This window comes from Geotrypetes seraphini, chromosome 11 (genome assembly GCF_902459505.1).
Source record: "Geotrypetes seraphini chromosome 11, aGeoSer1.1, whole genome shotgun sequence".
In the NCBI taxonomy this organism is placed as follows: Eukaryota; Metazoa; Chordata; class Amphibia; order Gymnophiona; family Dermophiidae; genus Geotrypetes; species Geotrypetes seraphini.
Window position 1 is genome coordinate 13,726,077 of NC_047094.1, and position 19,185 is coordinate 13,745,261.

The 19,185-nt window shown below is 45.1% G+C and overlaps 1 protein-coding gene across 1 annotated transcript in view; it reads right to left on the minus strand.

Annotated features, from left to right (window-relative positions):
- LOC117345596 (cytochrome P450 3A24-like) overlaps nucleotides 1-17,651 on the minus strand; it is a 40,852-nt gene extending 23,201 nt beyond the window's left edge. The window contains exons 1-4 of the mRNA XM_033914478.1: nucleotides 17,423-17,651; nucleotides 10,515-10,608; nucleotides 8,554-8,606; nucleotides 4,382-4,481 (exon numbers count right to left, since the gene is read on the minus strand). Of these exons, the coding sequence (XP_033770369.1) occupies nucleotides 4,382-4,481; nucleotides 8,554-8,606; nucleotides 10,515-10,608; nucleotides 17,423-17,493 (318 nt within the window). The 5' untranslated portion in view covers nucleotides 17,494-17,651. The remainder of the gene's footprint in view (nucleotides 1-4,381; nucleotides 4,482-8,553; nucleotides 8,607-10,514; nucleotides 10,609-17,422) is intronic.
- Nucleotides 17,652-19,185: the final 1,534 nt, after the last annotated feature.

Below are 19,185 nucleotides of genomic sequence, written 5' to 3' on the forward strand. Positions count from 1 at the left end.
CTCTGTCTGCACCTTCCATAGTCCAGCATCTGCCTCCTGTCTTTCCCCTTTGGTCTAGGCCTTTCTCTCTCTCTCTGTCTTTCTTTTGCTTACAATCCCCCTCCCCCTCCCATGTCCAACATTTGTTCTCCTTTCTTCCAGGTCTTTCTCTGCCTCTCTCTCTCTCTCCCTTGGTCCAGAATCTTTCCACCTCTCTGCAGTCTCTTTCTCTCTCTTCCTTCTAGACACTCTCAAGTCCAACATCTGCCCCCCCCCCCACTCTTCTGCCTTCCCTTTGTTTCAGGTCTTTCTATCTCTCTCATTCTATCTGTCTTCCCACTCCCCAGGACCTGGCATGTCTTCATCTTTCTTCCATTCTCCCCAGTCTCCCCATCCCCGTTTGCTTCACCAACATCCCACTCCCTCTGCTGCAACGTCTTTCCATGTGCTGTGTCCCGCCCTGCCGGAAACATGAAGTTGCGGCAAAGGGAGTGAAACGTAGCCGCTGGAAAGCACTCTTCACGACGCAATGTTGTAGCAGCCTGTGGAGAACTGAGCAGCCGGCCAGTACCAGCAGAGACAAATGGGGGAGACGGTTGCCGACGCCGACCATGCAGGTTGAGGGGGCTCGAATCAAAGGTCCTCTGCTTGATTAGAAGAGGACGAACCTCAGCGAGATCCAATGGCGAAGCGTTTCAGGACAGAAGATTAAAAAGAGAAAAAGCAAACACGTATTTTCACAGCTCTCCTTCCCCGTGCGGGCTGCAGTGAGAGGCGTTTTGGGCCGCATGCGGCTCGCGGGCCATATGTTGTGCAGGGCTGCAATAAATCAAGCTAAGATGGAACAAATCTGGACAATAACAACATTTTCAGTTTTCTAAAAACTTTAAGTAGCACTAAGCTGAGTCTGTAATAATCGCCACCTTTTAGCAGCTTGAAAAGCGAAAGAAAAGTTTAAAAAAATCTCCCCAAATATTGCTATCTAAAATGAGGATAATATAAAAGAACAGATGGATCTTAGCATAGTACGTTCTTGTGGCAGGTGGAAAAATAAGATCATACAAGTCCCCATACAAAATCTTTTTTAAAAACCCAATAAAGCATGACCTTTGCTTCAACTGGAAGCAAATGCAGGCTTTTATAATATTGAGGAAGACAGTCTGACTTTGAATGCGCTCCTCTCTCGGGAGTGCATTCCAGGCATCCACTACCCTCTCCGTAAAGTAGAATTTCCTAACACTGAGGGGTGGTAGATTCAGGGGCAATGTTAGGAAATTCTACTTTACGGAGAGGGTGGTGGATGTCTGGAATGCGCTCCCGAGAGAGGTGGTGGAGAGGAAAACGGTGACTGAGTTCAAAGAAGCGTGGGATGAACACAGAAGATTTAGAATCAGAAAATAATATTAAATATTGAACTAAGGCCAGTACTGGGCAGACTTGCACGGTCTGTGTCTGTGTATGGCCGTTTGGTGGAGGATGGGCAGGGGAGGGCTTCAATGGCTGGGAGGGTGTAGATAGGCTGGAGTAAGTCTTAACAGAGATTTTGGCAGTTGGAACCCAAGCACAGTACCAGGAAAAGCTTTGGATTCTTGCCCAGAAATAGCTAAGAAGAAAAATTAAAAAAAATAAAATAAAATAAAAAAAATTTAAATTGAATCAAGTTGGGCAGACTGGATGGACCATTCGGGTCTTTATCTGCCGTCATCTACTATGTTACTATGTTACTATGAGGTGATAGGCTCAGGAGTAATCTAGGGAAATACTTTTTTAAAAAATTATTCTTTATTTATAATTTCCAGCAATTTTACAAGAAAATAAACTTCTTGTCAAAGCAATACAGCACGAATTTTGATATTTATACAAGCAAAATAAAAAGAGGTATAATTAATTATCCCTCCTTCAACCACAAGTACAGGAGGGGGGGTTAAACAAAAGAAACCCCCTCAAAAAACTAGAGGCTTATAAAAAGACAATTATTCCAAAGAAAGGCTATAAAGCAACACTTTCCTTGCTATCTCTTTTAACACTGGGTCAACTTCGAGCCATCTTTTTCAGCTCCAGGAAGAATTTTAACTGATCAGGAAGAAAGAATACATATTTAAGTTATGCATATTTTATAACGCACTTACAGGGGTAAGAAGGAGGCAACCAAAGCTATTGTTTCCTGCCTCAAAGATAAAAACTGTTTCCTTCTCTCCTGGGTGATCTCCGTGACATCATTATGTGCCCATATTCTTTTCCCATAAAACAAAGATCTTGAGAACCTAATATAAGTTCATAAATGAGTCCAGGTCCTGTTGAAAAACAAAAGAAATCAGTAGTGTAGTTCTCTCCGCCACATCGGAAATAGATTCTTCTAGAATTACAGATATATTGTTCAAGTCCGTCTGAGGAACCTGTAGCTTCTCTCCTCCATAAGCTCTTGGGCAGACTTTTTAGGCCATGGAAGGTAATCAATTTTATTCAATGGTGGAATATGTTCAGAGGAATAGGACAAAATTTCCACTGCATATTTTTTAAACATTTCATACGAAGAAATACCCGGAGTTTTAGGAAAGTTCAAAAATCCTCACGTTTAACCATCAGTTGAAGTTTTCTATATTCTCTATTTTCCAGTGTAGCAAAACACTATCTTTTATTGCAGCAGTCATAGGTTTGCATAGATTTTTCTTCATTTTGTATTCATAAAGTATTCTTGGTTTCAATGTTAGTTTGTTCAGATTTTTTAATAAAGTTATGTAGCTTCATCCCCAAAGCTTTTACCTCCTCTGAAGTCTTCCTGGTCGCAACATCCACTCTCTCGAACGTCTTCGATGGCTGCTAGACTGTCCTCTCTGTCGGAGAAAAACTCCCCAGAGCTGGTAAACATCGGCAGAGGCTCATCTGTCATGGATCCTTCCTCCAGAGGAACCTCAGGTGCATCTCCGCTTCCAGGGCAACAGCGTCAGCCAGACAGGGAGGTGGGACATCCGGGGCGGGTGAGAACGAGATCTCTGGCTCCAACAGGATCGATCGCCCCTGAATCTCTCCCGTAGCAGGGCTAAACTCACCCATTCTCTGAGCAAGTGTCACTAGGCACTGCTCAATCGTTTGCTGGTTGTGGGGCAGCCGCGGGTGTTGAGGAGGTAGGCACCCTAATGCTGCCTTTTCTTTTAGTATGTGGCATAGCAGAAAGAAAAAATTTCCCTGCAAATGAGAGCATTCTTGGCGTGCCTAGCTTAGCGCCGCCATCTTGGTCACTCCCCAAAACCAGGAAATACTTTTTTACAGAAAGGGTGGTAGGTGCATGGAACAGTCTCCTGGAAGAGGTGGTGGAGACAGAGACTGTGTCTGAATTCAAGAGGGCTTGAGACAGGCACGAGGGATCTCCTAGAGAGAGCCTTAGCCAATAGGGAGAGGAGGAGATAGCAGATGCTGTGGATGTTTCTATAACCATAAAGCTCTATGACCTCACAATGCAGGTGCAAAGAGCCTTAGCCAATAGGGAGAGGAGGAGATAGTGGATGCTGTGGATGGGCCATTTGGTCTGTATCTGCCGTCATGTTTCTATAACCATAAAGCTCTATGACCTCACAATGCAGGTATAAAGAGCCTTAGCCTATGGGAAGAGGAGATGCAAATGTTAAGAGCCCTAGCCAATAGGGAGAGGAGGAGATAGTGGATGCTGTGGATGGGCAGCCTGGATGGGCCATTTGGCCTTTATCTGCCATCATGTTATAATGTTTCTGTATTTTGGACCATCTGAAGTTTTCTTAAAGTCATCTTTGAACAGTGCAGATAAACAATATTGCAGTAAATCTAGTTGGGACAACAACGGTAGAGAATAATTTTCAAATCAATCTTCATAGGTAAAAATGGTTTTACTTGTAAAAATTTGACTTTCTGAAATTTTCCTGTCTTCAATTCATCTTACACTTTGTACGTTGCTTAGCAATGCTTACGTTTTCACCCACATTGAGAAGTAGTGATTCTGGTAACACGTTTAGGTAGGGAGAGGAAAGGTATGATGACCATAAACTGCATTTTCAAAAGTTTGCACAGAATTTTCAAACTGCATTTTCAAAAGTCTACTCACCCAAAAAGCCAGTGCAAGTGTCCATGTGCACTTTATACCTTTGGCCCTTTTGAGGTGAAAGCATGTACATACATTCCCTGTTACATCTGGGGGTACAAAGTACAGTTCATGCAAAGTTTGCACAAATGTGGGGCGTTTGAAATTATTCCTCCCTCTCCCCTCCCCAAATCAATTAAAAAGATGAATTGCTGTGTAGTAAAACACAAATTTATAACCAGACAATATTTTTCTCCAAGACAAAGATGTTTTTTTGCAGAAGGCACAGGGCATTTTGCACGCTGTGACTGACAGCATTGGGCATGGTGAAGCATCGGAACAAGCACCTACCCGTCGGTTGGTGAAGAAAGTGTAGCACTCTTTCACTAGGATGGTTTTAACAAGGGCTGGATCTGCCACGACAAGAACAGGCTTTCTCCCATCATAAATCCTACAGTAGAGACAGCGATACTTCTGTTAGTTTACACCTCTTCTAAAAACACAAGGACAGTATTTGAACCCTAACAGCACAGAGCACCCCCCCCCCCCCCAAACTATGAAGGGCTCAGATTCAGAAAGCAGACTAGAAAGAGCTGTGGGTTAAAAAAGAAATGTGGCAAAACCCAGATATACTGATATCACTCAAAACAGGGATCTGTGAATTTCAAACACCCAGACACCCCAACTGGCAGGTGCCTTATGGGGTATGAATAATAATAATAATAGTAAACAGTTTATATACCGCAGGACCGTGAAGTTCTATGCGGTTTACAATGATTAAAAATGCTACAAATTGAGTAGAACTGGCAGGTTAAAACTAGTGAATAGCGGCTCTAGAGATCAGTTATTGTGGGAAAGATTGTACAAATCAACTGCCTAAGTACTTCAGGAACAGATAAGTTTTTAGGTGTCTCCTGAATTCCCTATAAGTATTAGTAAGCAGGTCTTTACCCCATAAGTACCAGATTTTTACCCCATAAGTACCAGATTTTTACCCCATAAGTCCCAGGTCTTTACCCCATAAGTCCCAGATTTTTACCCCATAAGTCCCAGGTCTTTACCCCATAAGTTCCAGGTCTTTACCCCATAAGTTCCAGGTCTTTACCCCATAAGTCCCAGATTTTTACCCCATAAGTCCCAGGTCTTTACCCCATAAGTCCCAGATTTTTACCCCATAAGTCCCAGGTCTTTACCCCATAAGTCCCAGATCTTTACCCCATAAGTTCCAGGTCTTTACCCCATAAGTTCCAGGTCTTTACCCCATAAGTCCCAGATCTTTACCCCATAAGTTCCAGGTCTTTACCCCATAAGTTCCAGGTCTTTACCCCATAAGTCCCAGGTCTTTACCCCATAAGTACCAGATTTTTACCCCATAAGTAATTGTTCCAGGTCTTTACCCCATAAGTTCCAGGTCTTTACCCCATATAAGCTTCCTCAGGGGTTCACAAGCTTTTACAGTCCGGAGTCAGCATTTCAGCTGTTTGACCCACAATGTCAGAAGCCTGGAGAGATCGGCAGTCTGTTGTGAAGCCCAGGTGTTTGAAATGCTGAATCTGGACTGTAAAAGCTTGTGAACCCCTGAAGAAGCTGGAAACAGTGAAACGGCTGAGCTCCCTTAGGGTGAAGTTAATAATAATAATAATAATAATTTTATTTTTATATACCGCCATACCCGGTGAGTTCTAGGCGGTTTACATCAGTTAGATTAGGATCTACGTTTGCACGCAGATTTACAAACAAATTAACAACAATGTAACAGGAAAACCGAAATTGACAGGGTATGGAGAGAGCTTGTTGAGTAAAGGGAAGAGAAGCTATTATGAGGGGGGAGGAAGGGGCGGGCGAAGTGTAAATATGCAAGGGAGGGGCCATTAGGGGTCTTGTTTGCTGAATAGATAGGTTTTGAGTGATTTTCTGAAGTCGAGGTAGGAGGGGGCCTCGAGTATCATTTGGGCCAGCCATGGGTTGAGCTTGGCTACTTGGTAGGCGAAGGTTTTGTCTATGAATCTTTTAAGGTGACAGAGTTTAAGCGAGGGGAAGGCGAACAGTTGAATTCTACGGGATTTCTTGTTTATGTGATAGAGGTTAAAGTGGGGGTTAAGTGCTTTTATTTACAGTCTGACTATTGGGATTTGGCCAGCATTTATTAATTAACTAGTGTTAAAGCTCGTTACATTAACGGGTGCTAGAAAGCAGCCCCCTTTCCCTCTCCCCCTCCAGTTCCTCCCTGACTGTCTCTCCGTGGCCCCCTTCTGTCTCCCCCTCCCCTAAGTGAAGCTGTCTGCCTCCCAACACACCCCTCCCCCCAAAGCAGCCTCCTTTCCCTCTCCCCCTCCAGTTCCTCCCTCTGTCTCTCCGTAGCCCCCTTCTGTCTTCCCCCTCCAAGCAAAGCTGTCTGCCTCCCAGCACACCCCTCCCCCAAAGCAGCCCCCTTTCCCTCTTCCCCTCCAGTTCCTCCCTGACTGTCTCTCCATGGCCCCCCTTCTGTCTTCCCCCCAAGCAAAGCTGTCTGCCTCCCAGCACACCCCTTCCCCAAAGCAGCCTCCTTTCCCTCTTCCCCTCCAGTTCCTCCCTGACTGTCTCTCCGTGGCCCCCCTTCTGTCTTCCCCCCCAAGCAAAGCTGTCTGCCTCCCAGCACACCCCTCCCCCAAAGCAGCCCCCTTTCCCTCTCCCCCTCCAGTTCCTCCCTGACTGTCTCTCCGTGGCCACCCTTCTGTCTTCCCCCCCAAGCAAAGCTGTCTGCCTCCCAGAACACCCCTCCCCCAAAGCAGCCCCCTTTCCCTCTCCTTTGAGAATTTTTACCTGCATGAGACACCTGCAGCACCGGCACCATACTCTCCAGCCGTTCCTCTGAGCGAAACTGCCACCACCGCTCAAACTCCGGTGAAACTGCCACCACCAGTTCAAAGTCCTTCACGCGCCACCCACCTACATGCTGTTTAGGCTGCCGCGCACTGTCCCCACGGTCTGGCCGGCTCCCTTAGTCCCTTGCTGCCCCCTTCCCTTCCCACAGTCCCGACAAACATCCTGACTCCAGCAGCGGCCGCAGCACTCTAAACACGCTGCTTCGCAGCCTTCTACTGTCCTGATTTGCTCTGCTGTGTCGGGCAGAGCAAATCAGGGCAGTAGAAGGCCGCGAAGCAGCGTGTTTAGAGTGCTGCGGCCGCTGCTGGAATCAGGACGTTTGTCGGGACCGTGGGAAGGGAAGAGGGGTGGCGGCAAGGGACTAAGGGAGCCGGCCAGACCACAGGAAGGGAAGGTCGGATGGGAGGCTGAATGGGGGTTCGGGTGTGCGGGGGAGGGGAGGGCGAAGACGCCGACACCGAAGATGAACTGTCTTACGGGGGGGGGGGGAACCCTAAGCGCGCATGCACACTCCTGCGGCCACAGACAAACGGATCATGGAAGCACGCAGATAAGAGTGCGCATGCGCAGCTAGGGTTTTATTATACAGGATGAGCCTGTATATGGGGTTCTCATACCCCATAAGGCATCTGTCAATTGGGGTGTCTGGGTGTTTGAAATTCACAGATCCCTGTTTTGAGTGATATCAGTATATCTGGGGGGGGGGGGGTGTTGGGTGTTCCACATATATCTCAGTGTATATATATGATATCTGGATCTGAGTTGACCAAGTTTTTGTTCCAATTTGTTTTGTTTTGACTTTCAGGTTAAAAATTAAAGCCACTTCTGTCCTTATAATATGAGAGGGCCACCGTGTCTATAACTGGCCTCACTGGTGTAGCGACAGGGGGAGGAGCCTGAGACGGTGGTGACCTCCCCTCACCCTCTTATCCAACCCCCGCTTCTTCCACGCACCCCTCCGCCAAGCGCCCAAAAGAAGTTATGAGCTCAAGATGGATGGAATGAAATGAGAAAAAGCAAGAAAAAGCAGAAAACAAAACAGTGTGAGACTACAAAAAAAGTTTAAAATAAAAACAACAAAAAACCCCCACACAGTTTTTGTTTTTTATGATAAGTGAAACACTGATATATGACTGGTTCTCATAGCCAGCCAGAATTTCTCAATCCTTCTATCTCTCTGCATCTACAACTTACCCCCTCCTTTACTAATGCGTAGCATGGGTTTTAGAACTGGTAGCGGCGGTAACTGGTCTGACGCTCGCAGAATTCCTATGAGTGTCAGAGCAGATACTGCCGCTAATGCATAGCGTGGGTTTTAGCGCTGGCAGCGGCGGTAACTGCTCTGACGCTCGCAGAATTCCTATGAGCGTCAAGAGCAGATACTGCCGCTAATGCGTAGCGTGGGTTTTAGCGCTGGCAGCGGCGGTAACTGCTCTGACGCTCACAGAATTCCTATGAGCTTCAGAGCAGATACTGCCGCTAATGCGTAGCGTGGGTTTTAGCGCTGGCAATGGCGGTAACTGCTCTGACGCTCGCAGAATTCCTATGAGCGTCAGAGCAGTTACCGCCGCTGCCAGCGCTAAAACCCACGCTACGGGTTAGTAAAGGAGGGGGTTAGGTTGCTGCAAAAGCGCTTGATTCTTTTTTTCAGAACTCACCCCCAAATCTTTCCATATTTCTTGGAACATATCTGGTCAAAATGTAGAAGACCCTGAAAAAGTATAAAAAAAAAAAAAGTTGTAGTTTAGAGGTGAAATCCAAATTCTCTCTTTCAATTTTGAACAAGGCACGTGGGATCTCTCAGGGAAAGGAGGACATAGTTGATGCTGCAGATGGGCAGACTGGACGGGCAATTTGGCCTTTATCTGCCATCATGTTTCTATGAGATACTGAAATGGTAAAAAAGGATGAAAAGCATATTTTTTTCCTCATAAATTCGGGATATTTGTTTTGTTTTTTTTGCAAATTTTTTGGGTTTTGTTTTGTTTACTTGGTTTTTCGTATTGTTGTACGTTTGACTTTGCATAGGTCTTTTCGATTCTCTACATATCTATATGCTTTTAGTCATATTGCAAACCCCTGTGATCCCTGGTTGCCAGGCAGTATATAAAGTTTTGATAAACTGTAAAGTGTACATCAGACGAAATGCATTCATCTTCGTTGCAGCCCAAAAGAGCAGTTCCCGAATCCCCTCTGCATAAAGGGGCCCTTTTATTAAAGCGTGTGCTAAATGCTAAGGCAGTGGTCTCAAACTCAAACCTTTTGCGGGGCCACATTTTGGATTTGTAGGTACTTGGAGGGCTGCAGAAAAAAATAGTTAATGTCTTATTAAAGAAATGACAATTTTGCATGAGGTTAAACTCTTTAAAGTTTATAAAACTTTCCTTTAACAGTTAAAAAGAAAGATATATAAACTATAAAGAGTTTTACCTTATGCAAAATTGTCATTTCTTTAATAAGATATTAACTATTTTTTCTGCGGCCCTCCAAGTACTCTATTTTTTTTTGCAGCACTCACATTTAAAGTTTAATATCTTTTCTTTCTCAAAACTGGCACATTTCAATCACTAAATTGAAAATAAAATAATTTTCCTACCTTTGTTTGGCAATTTCATCAGTCTCTGGTTGCACTTTATTCTTCTGACTGTGCATCCAATATTTCTTCCCTTCTTTCAGCCTCCTGTATGCTTCCTCTCCTCCAGACCTCATTCCCTCCCCCAACTTTTTCTTTCTTTCTCTTATTCCATGTCCCATTTTTTGCTTTGTTTCTGGCTCCCTGTCTCCCCCTTCTTTCTTTCTTCCTTCCTGCCCTCCCCCATGCCACCGCCACCGGGGAATAGGCTGCTGCTGCTACCGCCATCGGGAACAGGCCGAGATCTCCACGCTTCTATTCTCCACGGGTCCGACCAACTCTCGCCGCCCAACGCCAATTCTAACGTCGGAAAGGACGTTCCGGGCAGCCAGGCAGGGATTGGCTAGCCAGAACATCCTCTCGACGTCGGAATTGACGTCGGGCGGCGAGAGAAGCAGGGAGATCAAAGTGCACGGTGCCGGCCTGTTCCCTGATGGCAGCGGTGAGAAGAAAGGGAAGCAGGTTGGGCACCACTGCTCTAGACGAGCCGCACTCTAGGGAGAACAGTGGAGGGTGGCCAGCTGTGCGGACCGCCCCCCCCCCTTGGTACGCCACTGGAGCAGCAGCGTGTCTGACCGGCTCGTTCCGTTCAAAGCCGCGGGTGGCGGCTCCTTGCGAGATCCGCGCCTGCGTCTGAAGCCTCTCTGATGTGATGTCAGAGAGGCTTCCGATGCAGGAGTGGATAGCGCGAGGAGCCGCCAACCCGCAGCTTTGAACGGAATGAACCGGCCAGACACGCTGCTGCTCCAAAAGGAAGAGAATGATCCAGTCCAGACCGCGGGCCACAAATAAAACTTGGAGAGCCACATGCGGCCCGCGGGCCACGTGTTTGAGACCGCTGTGCTAAGGCGTCCATAGAATATAATGGGCACCTTTTCATTTAGCGCGCCTTAATAAAAAGGACCCCAAAATGGTGTACAATGTGGGCTAATCAGTCTTGGTAAGAAAACTTTAAGGTTCACAAGAAGAAAATTGTCTAATACTCACCTTCCTGTATTCCAGAAATGTCCCAATGAATGGAAGGGGTTTGGGTCCAGGGATCCCCAGCTTCTTAAAGAACCCATACGGCCAAGTCCCGTATCTGGGTTCAAAAACAAAGAAAGAACGGGAACATGAAATATGATTATTTCCCCCCCTCCAATATGGCCAAAACAATAGAAAAGCTACAGATGAAAACACAGTCACTATGGTTGCTATTTTGGAACAGTGGTTCTGAACCCTGTCCTGGGGGGACCCTAGGCCAGTCGGGTTTTTAGGATATCCCTAATGAATATGCATTAAAAACCTACTAACTTTAAGGGTGACGGGACTAAATCGCGCGAGACAATGGCGCGCAGACAACTGAGCGCAAGGTTGACGGCGCGCCAAAGAAAAGCACTATTTTAAAGAGCTCCAACGGGGGGTGTGGGAGGAACCCCCCCACTTTACTTAACAGACATTGCGCTGGCGTTGGGGGGGTTTGAGGGGTTGTAACCCCCCACATTATACTTAAAACTGAACTTTTTCCCTAAAAAACAGGCAAAAAGTTTGGTTTCAAGTATAATCAGGGGAGTTACAACCCCCCAAACCCCCACAACACCAGCGCGATGTCTGTTAAGTAAAATAGGGGGGTTCACCACCAACACCCCCCGTCGGAACCCTTTAAAATAGTGCTTTTCTTCGGCGTGCCATCAACCTTGCGCTCAGTTGTCTGCGCTCAGTTGTCGGCACGCCGTTGTCTCGCGCGATTTTGTCTATGAACCACTTTAAGAAGCCTTCTATAGAATTTATCATTTTTTATTACCACATAAATATATTTATATCACACTGATTTAAATAAAAAAATTACCAAACCATACTCTCTGTGAACAAATCACACTACACAACTGTTTTCTTTATAAAATAACTCAACGGGAATCCCCCATTGGGCCAGAAAACCTGGACTGGGGAGCAAAGCCTTTTCAGTTTCAGTTCCTTTCAACACCACATTGTCCCGTTTTAAAAAATTATCACACGTTCTCTTGCTGTATTGCAAATTGTTACCGCAGTCTCATGTTGCTCAACCACAAAGCACAACCACAATCATGCTTTCTGATTTCACCATTGGACTCTACAATCGGCTGACTGGATGAAGTACGTTTATGTATTTTAATAATAATAGAAGCGATTGTATAAGTTAGATTTTTTGACTAATAAAAGATTGTGTTTTTTATTATCACTTGATACTATGAGTACTTCTCTCACCATATTTGTTGGCTTCTCTTGGGATAATATGAGGCCAAAACAATACAAACAGCTGAGGAATGTGTAATTACATTCAAAGAACAGGGCTCAGTTTTATTCAGTCCATGACGTCACTCAAGCTCTCAGATTCCTGACTTGGCCATATTTGGGCAAATTAACACCTGCCTCCAGCACTTGAGAAACAAATAGCTTTGTTAAGTGAGTAGAACGGATCTGAGCTCTATTCTCTCGAATTCAGTACACAGTCTTCATACAGGGAACTGTGAGATCTTAGATTATGCTGAATAAGTGCGAGAAGATTTGCTCAGCATTTTCTATTGACATAGTCATATAAGGACTTTGCCTTTATACCGATGAGATTGTTGAATAGAGAAGCAGATTCTTAAATGATTAATGAGCCAGACTATTGGATATATTCTAAAAAAAAATTCAAACTCATTTCATGTGTAAATAGTAGCAAGGGTAAAGGCCAAATCAGAGATGTCATATAGGTGCCACCTGAGCCATAACGGCTGTTGGGGTGGTAGATAGGTGGGTATAGTAGGTTTGGGGGGTTCACCATAAATTATAAGGGGTATATGGTGAGATGTATATCTGGCATCCTAAGAATATAAGAATTGCTGCTGATGGGTCAGACAAGTAGTTCATCTTGCCAGCAGTCCGCTCACGCGGCTGCCCTTAGGAAGACAAAGGGATTGAGGGGTACAGATAAGAGTACAGGTAGATTATAGGGATGGGATTAGAGGTAAGTTATAAAATTAATCAGGGATCACTGTTCAGGCACTAGGCCTGATGGGCCGCCGCGGGAGCGGACCGCTGAGCAAGATGGACCTCTGGTCTGACTCAGCGGGGGCAACTTCTTATGTTCTTAGATCAAAGACCAGTGCTCTAAATGAGCCCAGCCTCACCTGCATACGTTCCAGTTTAGCAGGAACTTGTCCAACTTTGTCTTGAATCCCTGGAGGGTGTTTTCCCCTCTTACAGACTCCGGAAGAGCGTTCCAATTGTCTACCACTCTCTGGGTGAAGAAGAACTTCCTTACGTTTGTACGGAATCTATCCCCTTTCAGCTTTAGGGAGTGCCCCTTCGTTCTCCCTACCTTGGAGAGGGTGAACAATCTGTCTTTATCTACTAAGTCTATTCCCTTCAGTACCTTGAATGTTTTGACCATGTCCTCTCTTAGTCTCCTTTATTTTAAGTTCATATCAGTGCCCCACTGCTCTTTTGGCATGTCAATGCATCCAGTCCATTAGAATGGTGGCCCCTCCCATGTCTAAATGGTGCTGACTGGGACATTTCTAACTTGGACATTGTTGTGGTTGAAAATGGAGAATAAAGTTAGATGTCCTGGTGGTCTTATGCGATTTTCGAAATAAAATTTAGTTCAACGTCCCTTTCACCGCTTCTGACTTTGGTCATCTTGCGGGAAACTATCAAAAATGGCCCTCCATGGGACCTTTTTACAAAAACTTAGCATGCTCCAACGGAATTAGCTGCCTATTCTATTTTATACCTATGGGACATATGGCACTTAGCACATGCTAATGCCTGATAATATCTGCTAAGTTTTGGTAAAATGTAAACGAAAAACACCGCTGAAGGAAAGGGGATGAGAGAAACTGAAAAGGAAAGAAGGCACCGAAGAGAGAAAAAATGAAAAAGAAGCAGAGACGACAAAGGAATAGAAGGGTATAGATAAGAATAGAGGTAGATTATAGGGATAGGTTTAAATGGTAAGCTATAAAATTAGTCAGGGACCACTGCTCAGGCAATGGGCCTGATGGACCGCCGCGGGTGCGGACCGCTGGGCGGGATGGACCTATGGTCTGCCTCAGCGGAGGCAACTCTTATGTTCTCTTATGAATGTCTTTTTTCTCTCATGTCAAAGCCAGAGACAACAAAGGAGCCCTTTAACTAAAGCTTAGGGCGTGCTAATAAATTAGTTTTTGCCAAACGCTAAGGAGTCCATAGGTATAGAACGAGCCCACATTAATTCTGTTGGCATACGCTAAGCTTTAGTAAAAGATTGGAAACGGTTTTGTAGCCTGAGAAAGAATATAGACATGAATTCTGAGATCTGAGGCAGACCGAGAAGTAAATAGGTTACTGGAAGATCTGACTTTTATCTGGCACTCAATTCCTTCCCTGCAGCGCTAACATTTTGCAAAGAGTCCTAATATTTTGTGGGAATCAAATGCACTTGAAGGCGGGAAGAAATCTCCTATGTTAAAGTCACTTTACTGCAGATTTCTCCCTGATCCCGCTATAAACTGCTTGCCTACTACAATGATTTTATGATCACTGTAAATAAGTCACATTTTTATGTAAGTTATTGTGCGCACATTTTTTGAGGGAGGGGGAGAAGAGATGTACAGGCAAGTAGGTGTGGGGGAGATGGGGGGGGTCTGAGTTTGGTGGCAGAGTGGTTCTGAGCTCGAGTGCCAGAGCTTTGGATCGCCATACAACACCTCTGCATTACAGATCTGATAGGGAACAGATCGAAACCACAAAGACCCCCTTCCTTCACACTAAAGCCTCCTAGCCCAAAGATCTAGGGTTACTCGACATCCGGATTTACCCAGACATGTCCTCTTTTTATAGGACGGAGCTGAGGCATTATGACATCACAATCTCAGCTCTAGAATATTGCTGCTTAGGATTTCAAAGTGTTTGAGGCTTGTGCAGATGAGGACGGAGCTTAGGCATTGGTGGAATGAGACATTATGACATCACAATCTGAGCTCTAGAATGTTGCTTCTTAGGATTTTAAAGTGTTCGAGACTTGTGCAGATGAGGACGGAGCTCAGGCATTGGTGGAATTAATCATTATGACATCACAGTCTGAGCTCTAGAATGTTGCTACTTATCATTTCAAAGTGCAAAGATCTGCAACGTGACATAATCAAGCTCGAGAAATGGGCATCGACATGGCAAATGAGGTTCAACATGGATAAGTGTAAAGAGGTGCATGTTAGTAACAAAAATCTCATGCACGAATACAGGATGTCTAGTGCAGTACTCGGAGAGACCCCCCAGGAAAGAGACTTGGGAGTTCTAATCGACAAGTCGATGAAGCCGTCCGCACAATGCGCAGTGGTGGCGAAAAGGATGAACAGAATGCTAGGAATGATAAAGAAGGGGATCACGAACAGATCAGAGACGATTATCATGCCTCTGTACACCCTCACCAGGAGTACTGCGTCCAGCACTAATCGCCGTACATGAAGAAGGACACAGTACTTCTCGAAAGGGTCCAGAAAACAGCGACTACAATGGTTAAGGGGCTGGAAGAGTTGCCGTATAGTGAGAGCTTGGAGAAACTGAGCCTCTTCTCCCTTGAAAAGAGACTGAGAGGGGACATGATCGAAACATTCATGGTACTGAAGAGAATAGACTTAGGGATCCTTTTATCAAGGCACGATAGGTGGTTAACGCGCAGAATACTGCCTGCCGCGCTAGTCGCTAACGCCTCCATTGACGAGGCGTTAGTTTTTTGGCTTGCCGCAGGGTTAGCGCGTGATGAAATGTCCGACGCGCTAACCCCCGTAGCGCGCCTTGATAAAAGGAGCCCTTAGTAGAAAACAGAAAAGGACAGGTTGTTCACCCTCTCCAAGGTAGGGAGAACGAGAGGGCACTCTCTAAAGTTAAAAGGGGATAGATTCCGAACAAACGTAAGGAAGTTCTTCTTCACCCAGAGAGTGGTGGAAAACTGGAACGCTCTTCCGGAGTCTGTTATAAGGGAAAACACCCTCCAGGGATTCAAGACAAAGTTGGACAAGTCCCTGCTGAACCAGAACGTACGCAGGTAAAGCTAGACTCAGTTAGGGTGCTGGTCTTTGACCAGAGGGCCGCTGTGTGAGCGGACTACTGGGCACAATGGACCACTGGTCTGACCCAGCAGCAGCAATTCGAGGACAGAGCTTGCAGGAATGGGGCAGGGACAGGAAAAGAACTCGCAGGGATGGGACGGGAAAATGAGTTCCCACGGGGGCGAGGAAAAACTTCTTCCCGTGCCATTCTCTACTCTATGGCTCACCAACTCCATTCACTGGGTCAGCAGCTTTTCTGTGTGTCCTTCTCTCCCAGATCCAGCACCCAAACAGACATGACTGTCTTCTCTGACTATTCTTAACCCTTTAAAAACTGAAATCCTTGCTGTCCTTGATCACAGCCTCGTTGCTGTTAACCCGTTTTCTAAACTCATTCCCCGAGACCTCTTGCTCATGCTGCCTGTGTCTCCAAGTTAGGTTGTAAGCTCTACGGAGCAGGAAGCGTCTTTTCTGTATATTGGCACAACTCTGCCTACATTTAGCAGAAGGAAAGATTTGCTAAATACCAAGGGATCTGTGGATGGTACAGATTTGGTTGAACTGTGAGTGCACTTTTCCATTTCACATTATTATAAAAGATTTTTTGACAGAATCCTTGCTTTTTAAGCTGGCAGAATGAATGAGTGGTTGGGTAATATCTTTATGCTTGCGCCTTCTTATCTTACTTTTAGAAAATTAGTAAAAACCCAGCTGTTTGATCGATTTATAATTTGAAGGTTTATTGTTTTCACTTTTTTACTCATTTTTATTCTTATTTTAATATTGTATTTCGTATGATATGTATTTTTCTACTGCTTCTCCGGTATTTCTTGTTGTAAACCGCCTCGAACTTAGGCGGTATCGGTATATAAGAATAAAATTATTATTATGATTATTATTACTTACACAAATGGACTTCCCAAAGTCTGCCAAATCCCAGGCAATTCAAAATGTAAGAAGCCCCAGACAGGTGGACATCTCATCTTCCCCCAGTCCTTTCCGGGGCAGTACCATTCCCTCCTTTTTAGCCCCCGGCTGCACAATTGACTTTTAAATGGGGCAGGAGACCTAATCTAATCTAATCGTCATTTTATATACCGAATCTGCTCCCTAAGGAGCTTGACTCGGTTTACAGTTCGTTAAAAAATGAAACATAACAAGTAAAAACTGTGGGACAAAAACAGAAATTGGTTAGATTAGATGGATGGAAAAAGTTAGAAAAAAGTATGAAAATACTGAAAGGCATCGATAAAATAGAGCAGGAAAATAAATTATTTACATTGTTCAACGTGACACGGACCAGAGGACATGGTTTGAAGCTAAGGGGGGACAAGTCCAGGACAAATGTCAGGAAGTTCTGCTTCACGCAGCGAGTGGTGGACGCCTGGAATGCTCTCCCAAAGGAGGTTATTAAGGAATCCACTGTGCTAGGATTCAAAGGCAAATTAGATGCACATCTCCTTACGAGAGGCATAGAGGGATATGGGTGACTAAAACTACATCAGGTGTATACCTGACTGGGCCTCCGCGTGTGAGGATCGCCGGACTCGATGGACCATGGGTCTGATCCGGAGATGGCAGTTCTTATGTTCTTATGAATTGCTTAAAATGACTCTACAAGAGCTAAAATCAAATTAACTATTGTGAAAACAACCAGGTTTTTAAACTTTTTCGAAATTGAAATAACTGATCTACCAATCTTAGAGAATCTGGAAGTCCATTCCAAATTCTCTCCAATTTAAAAGTAAAAGATTTACTAAGCTTCCCAGTGTTTTTCAGAGAAGGAGATCTTATTGATTCCCTTGTAAATACCAGTTTTCTGGCTTAAGTGCAAACTCAGGAAGTTCCCACTTTAGTACTTACAGAAAAAGGAGGGTTAGAGAGGCGACGAGCAGAGTCCAGGTTTCTAAGGAGAAATTTAGAAGGCAATCCATTGCCTTTCTCTGTCTCTCAGTCAGTCTCTACCTCTGTGTGTTTCTGTCCTCTCTGATTGCTAATGGGAGGGAACCCGCTGGGCTGTTTTCTGTCCTCTTCTCGGCGCTCATGTGACAGGTAGATTGAACTTCCTCTTTACTATCTTACTTCATCTGGAGGTGGGACAGCCTTGAGGTCAGAACTGTAGCTGTCAACCTGGTTTTCAGGATACACCCAGTCACTCTGGTTTTCATCGTATCCAGAATGACGACGTGGGGAGCGTGTGGCGCAGTGGTTAAAGCTACAGTCTCAGCACCCTGAGGTTGTGGGTTCAAACTCATGGCACTCTTTGTGACCCTGGCCAAGTCACTTAATTCCCCCCCCCCCCCTTGCCCCAGGTACGTTAGATAGATTGTGAGCCCAGCGGGACAGACAGGAAAAAATACTTACGTACCTGAATAAATTCATGTAACCCGTTCTATGCTTTCTTGGGAGAAAAGTATAGAAAATTGAATAAAGAAATAAATGTTTAATGAAACACATTGTACTGGAGTTTTTTGAGCCATGAAGCCGAACTGAAATTTTGTCTCCACTTTCTTTTCTTTTTCATGTCCTTTTGGTTTCCTTTGTGTGATGTTCCTCTAAATCAGTGGTTCTTAACCTTGTTGGAGGTACTGAACCCCACCAGTTTCATAACCCTTCTTTATTGGAAAAATAAAATATGATTTTTACAAATTCAAAACATAGGTAGGTATACAGTGAGGGAAAAATAATATCAATTTTGAAAACAAAAAAGTTCTCCTATATTTCGAATAATAATAACATAATAATGAAATTTACTGCAAATCAGTGTGACTTCTGCTGTTGCCTCTCAGAGACCAGTTCAGAAATGCGCGGCTTTACCTCGGCAAGTGCCACTCTCATGTCATTTTCGCAACAAAGTCTGTTCCTTTTCTTCGTTTTTATGTCCAGCATCCTCGAAAAGGATTGCGCGCTATATGAGTCGGAGGTGTGTTTTGACCTCCGCCGAACCCGCGAGACTGACTCACCAAACCCCTGGGGTTCGGTCGAACCCAGGTTAAGAACCACTGCTCTAAATACTGTATAGACCAGTGGTTCCCAACCCTGTCCTGGAGGACCACCAAGCCCATCGGGTTTTCGGGATAGCCCTAAGGAATATGCATGGAGCAGTTTTGCATGCCTGGCACTTCCATTATATGCAAATCTCTCTCATGCATATTCCTTAGGACTAGCCTGAAAACCCGATGGGCCTGGTGGTCCTCCAGCACAGGGTTGGGAACCTCTGGTATAGACTATTGTAGGTCTGTTGTTGATTGCAGGGGGGTTCTTTATATTTGTTTCTTTAGAGCAGGGGTCTCCAAAGTCCCTCCTTGAGGGCCGAATCCAGTCGGGTTTTCAGGATTTCCCCAATGAATATGCATTGAAAGCAGTGCATGCACATAGATCTCACGCATATTCATTGGGGAAATCCTGAAAACCCGACTGGATTCGGCCCTCAAGGAGAGACTTTGGAGACCCCTGATTTAGAGTATGAGTTTTGCAGACTTAGAAATACTGAAATCCCTACCAGGTCGTGACCCTCAAGGATCGAGGTTGTCCACCCCTGGGTTTAGAAGCACTACAGAAATGTAAGGCTGACAACTGGATCCAGATTCGCAGATCCAGCCCTGGGTTTACCCCCAGTGCATGCT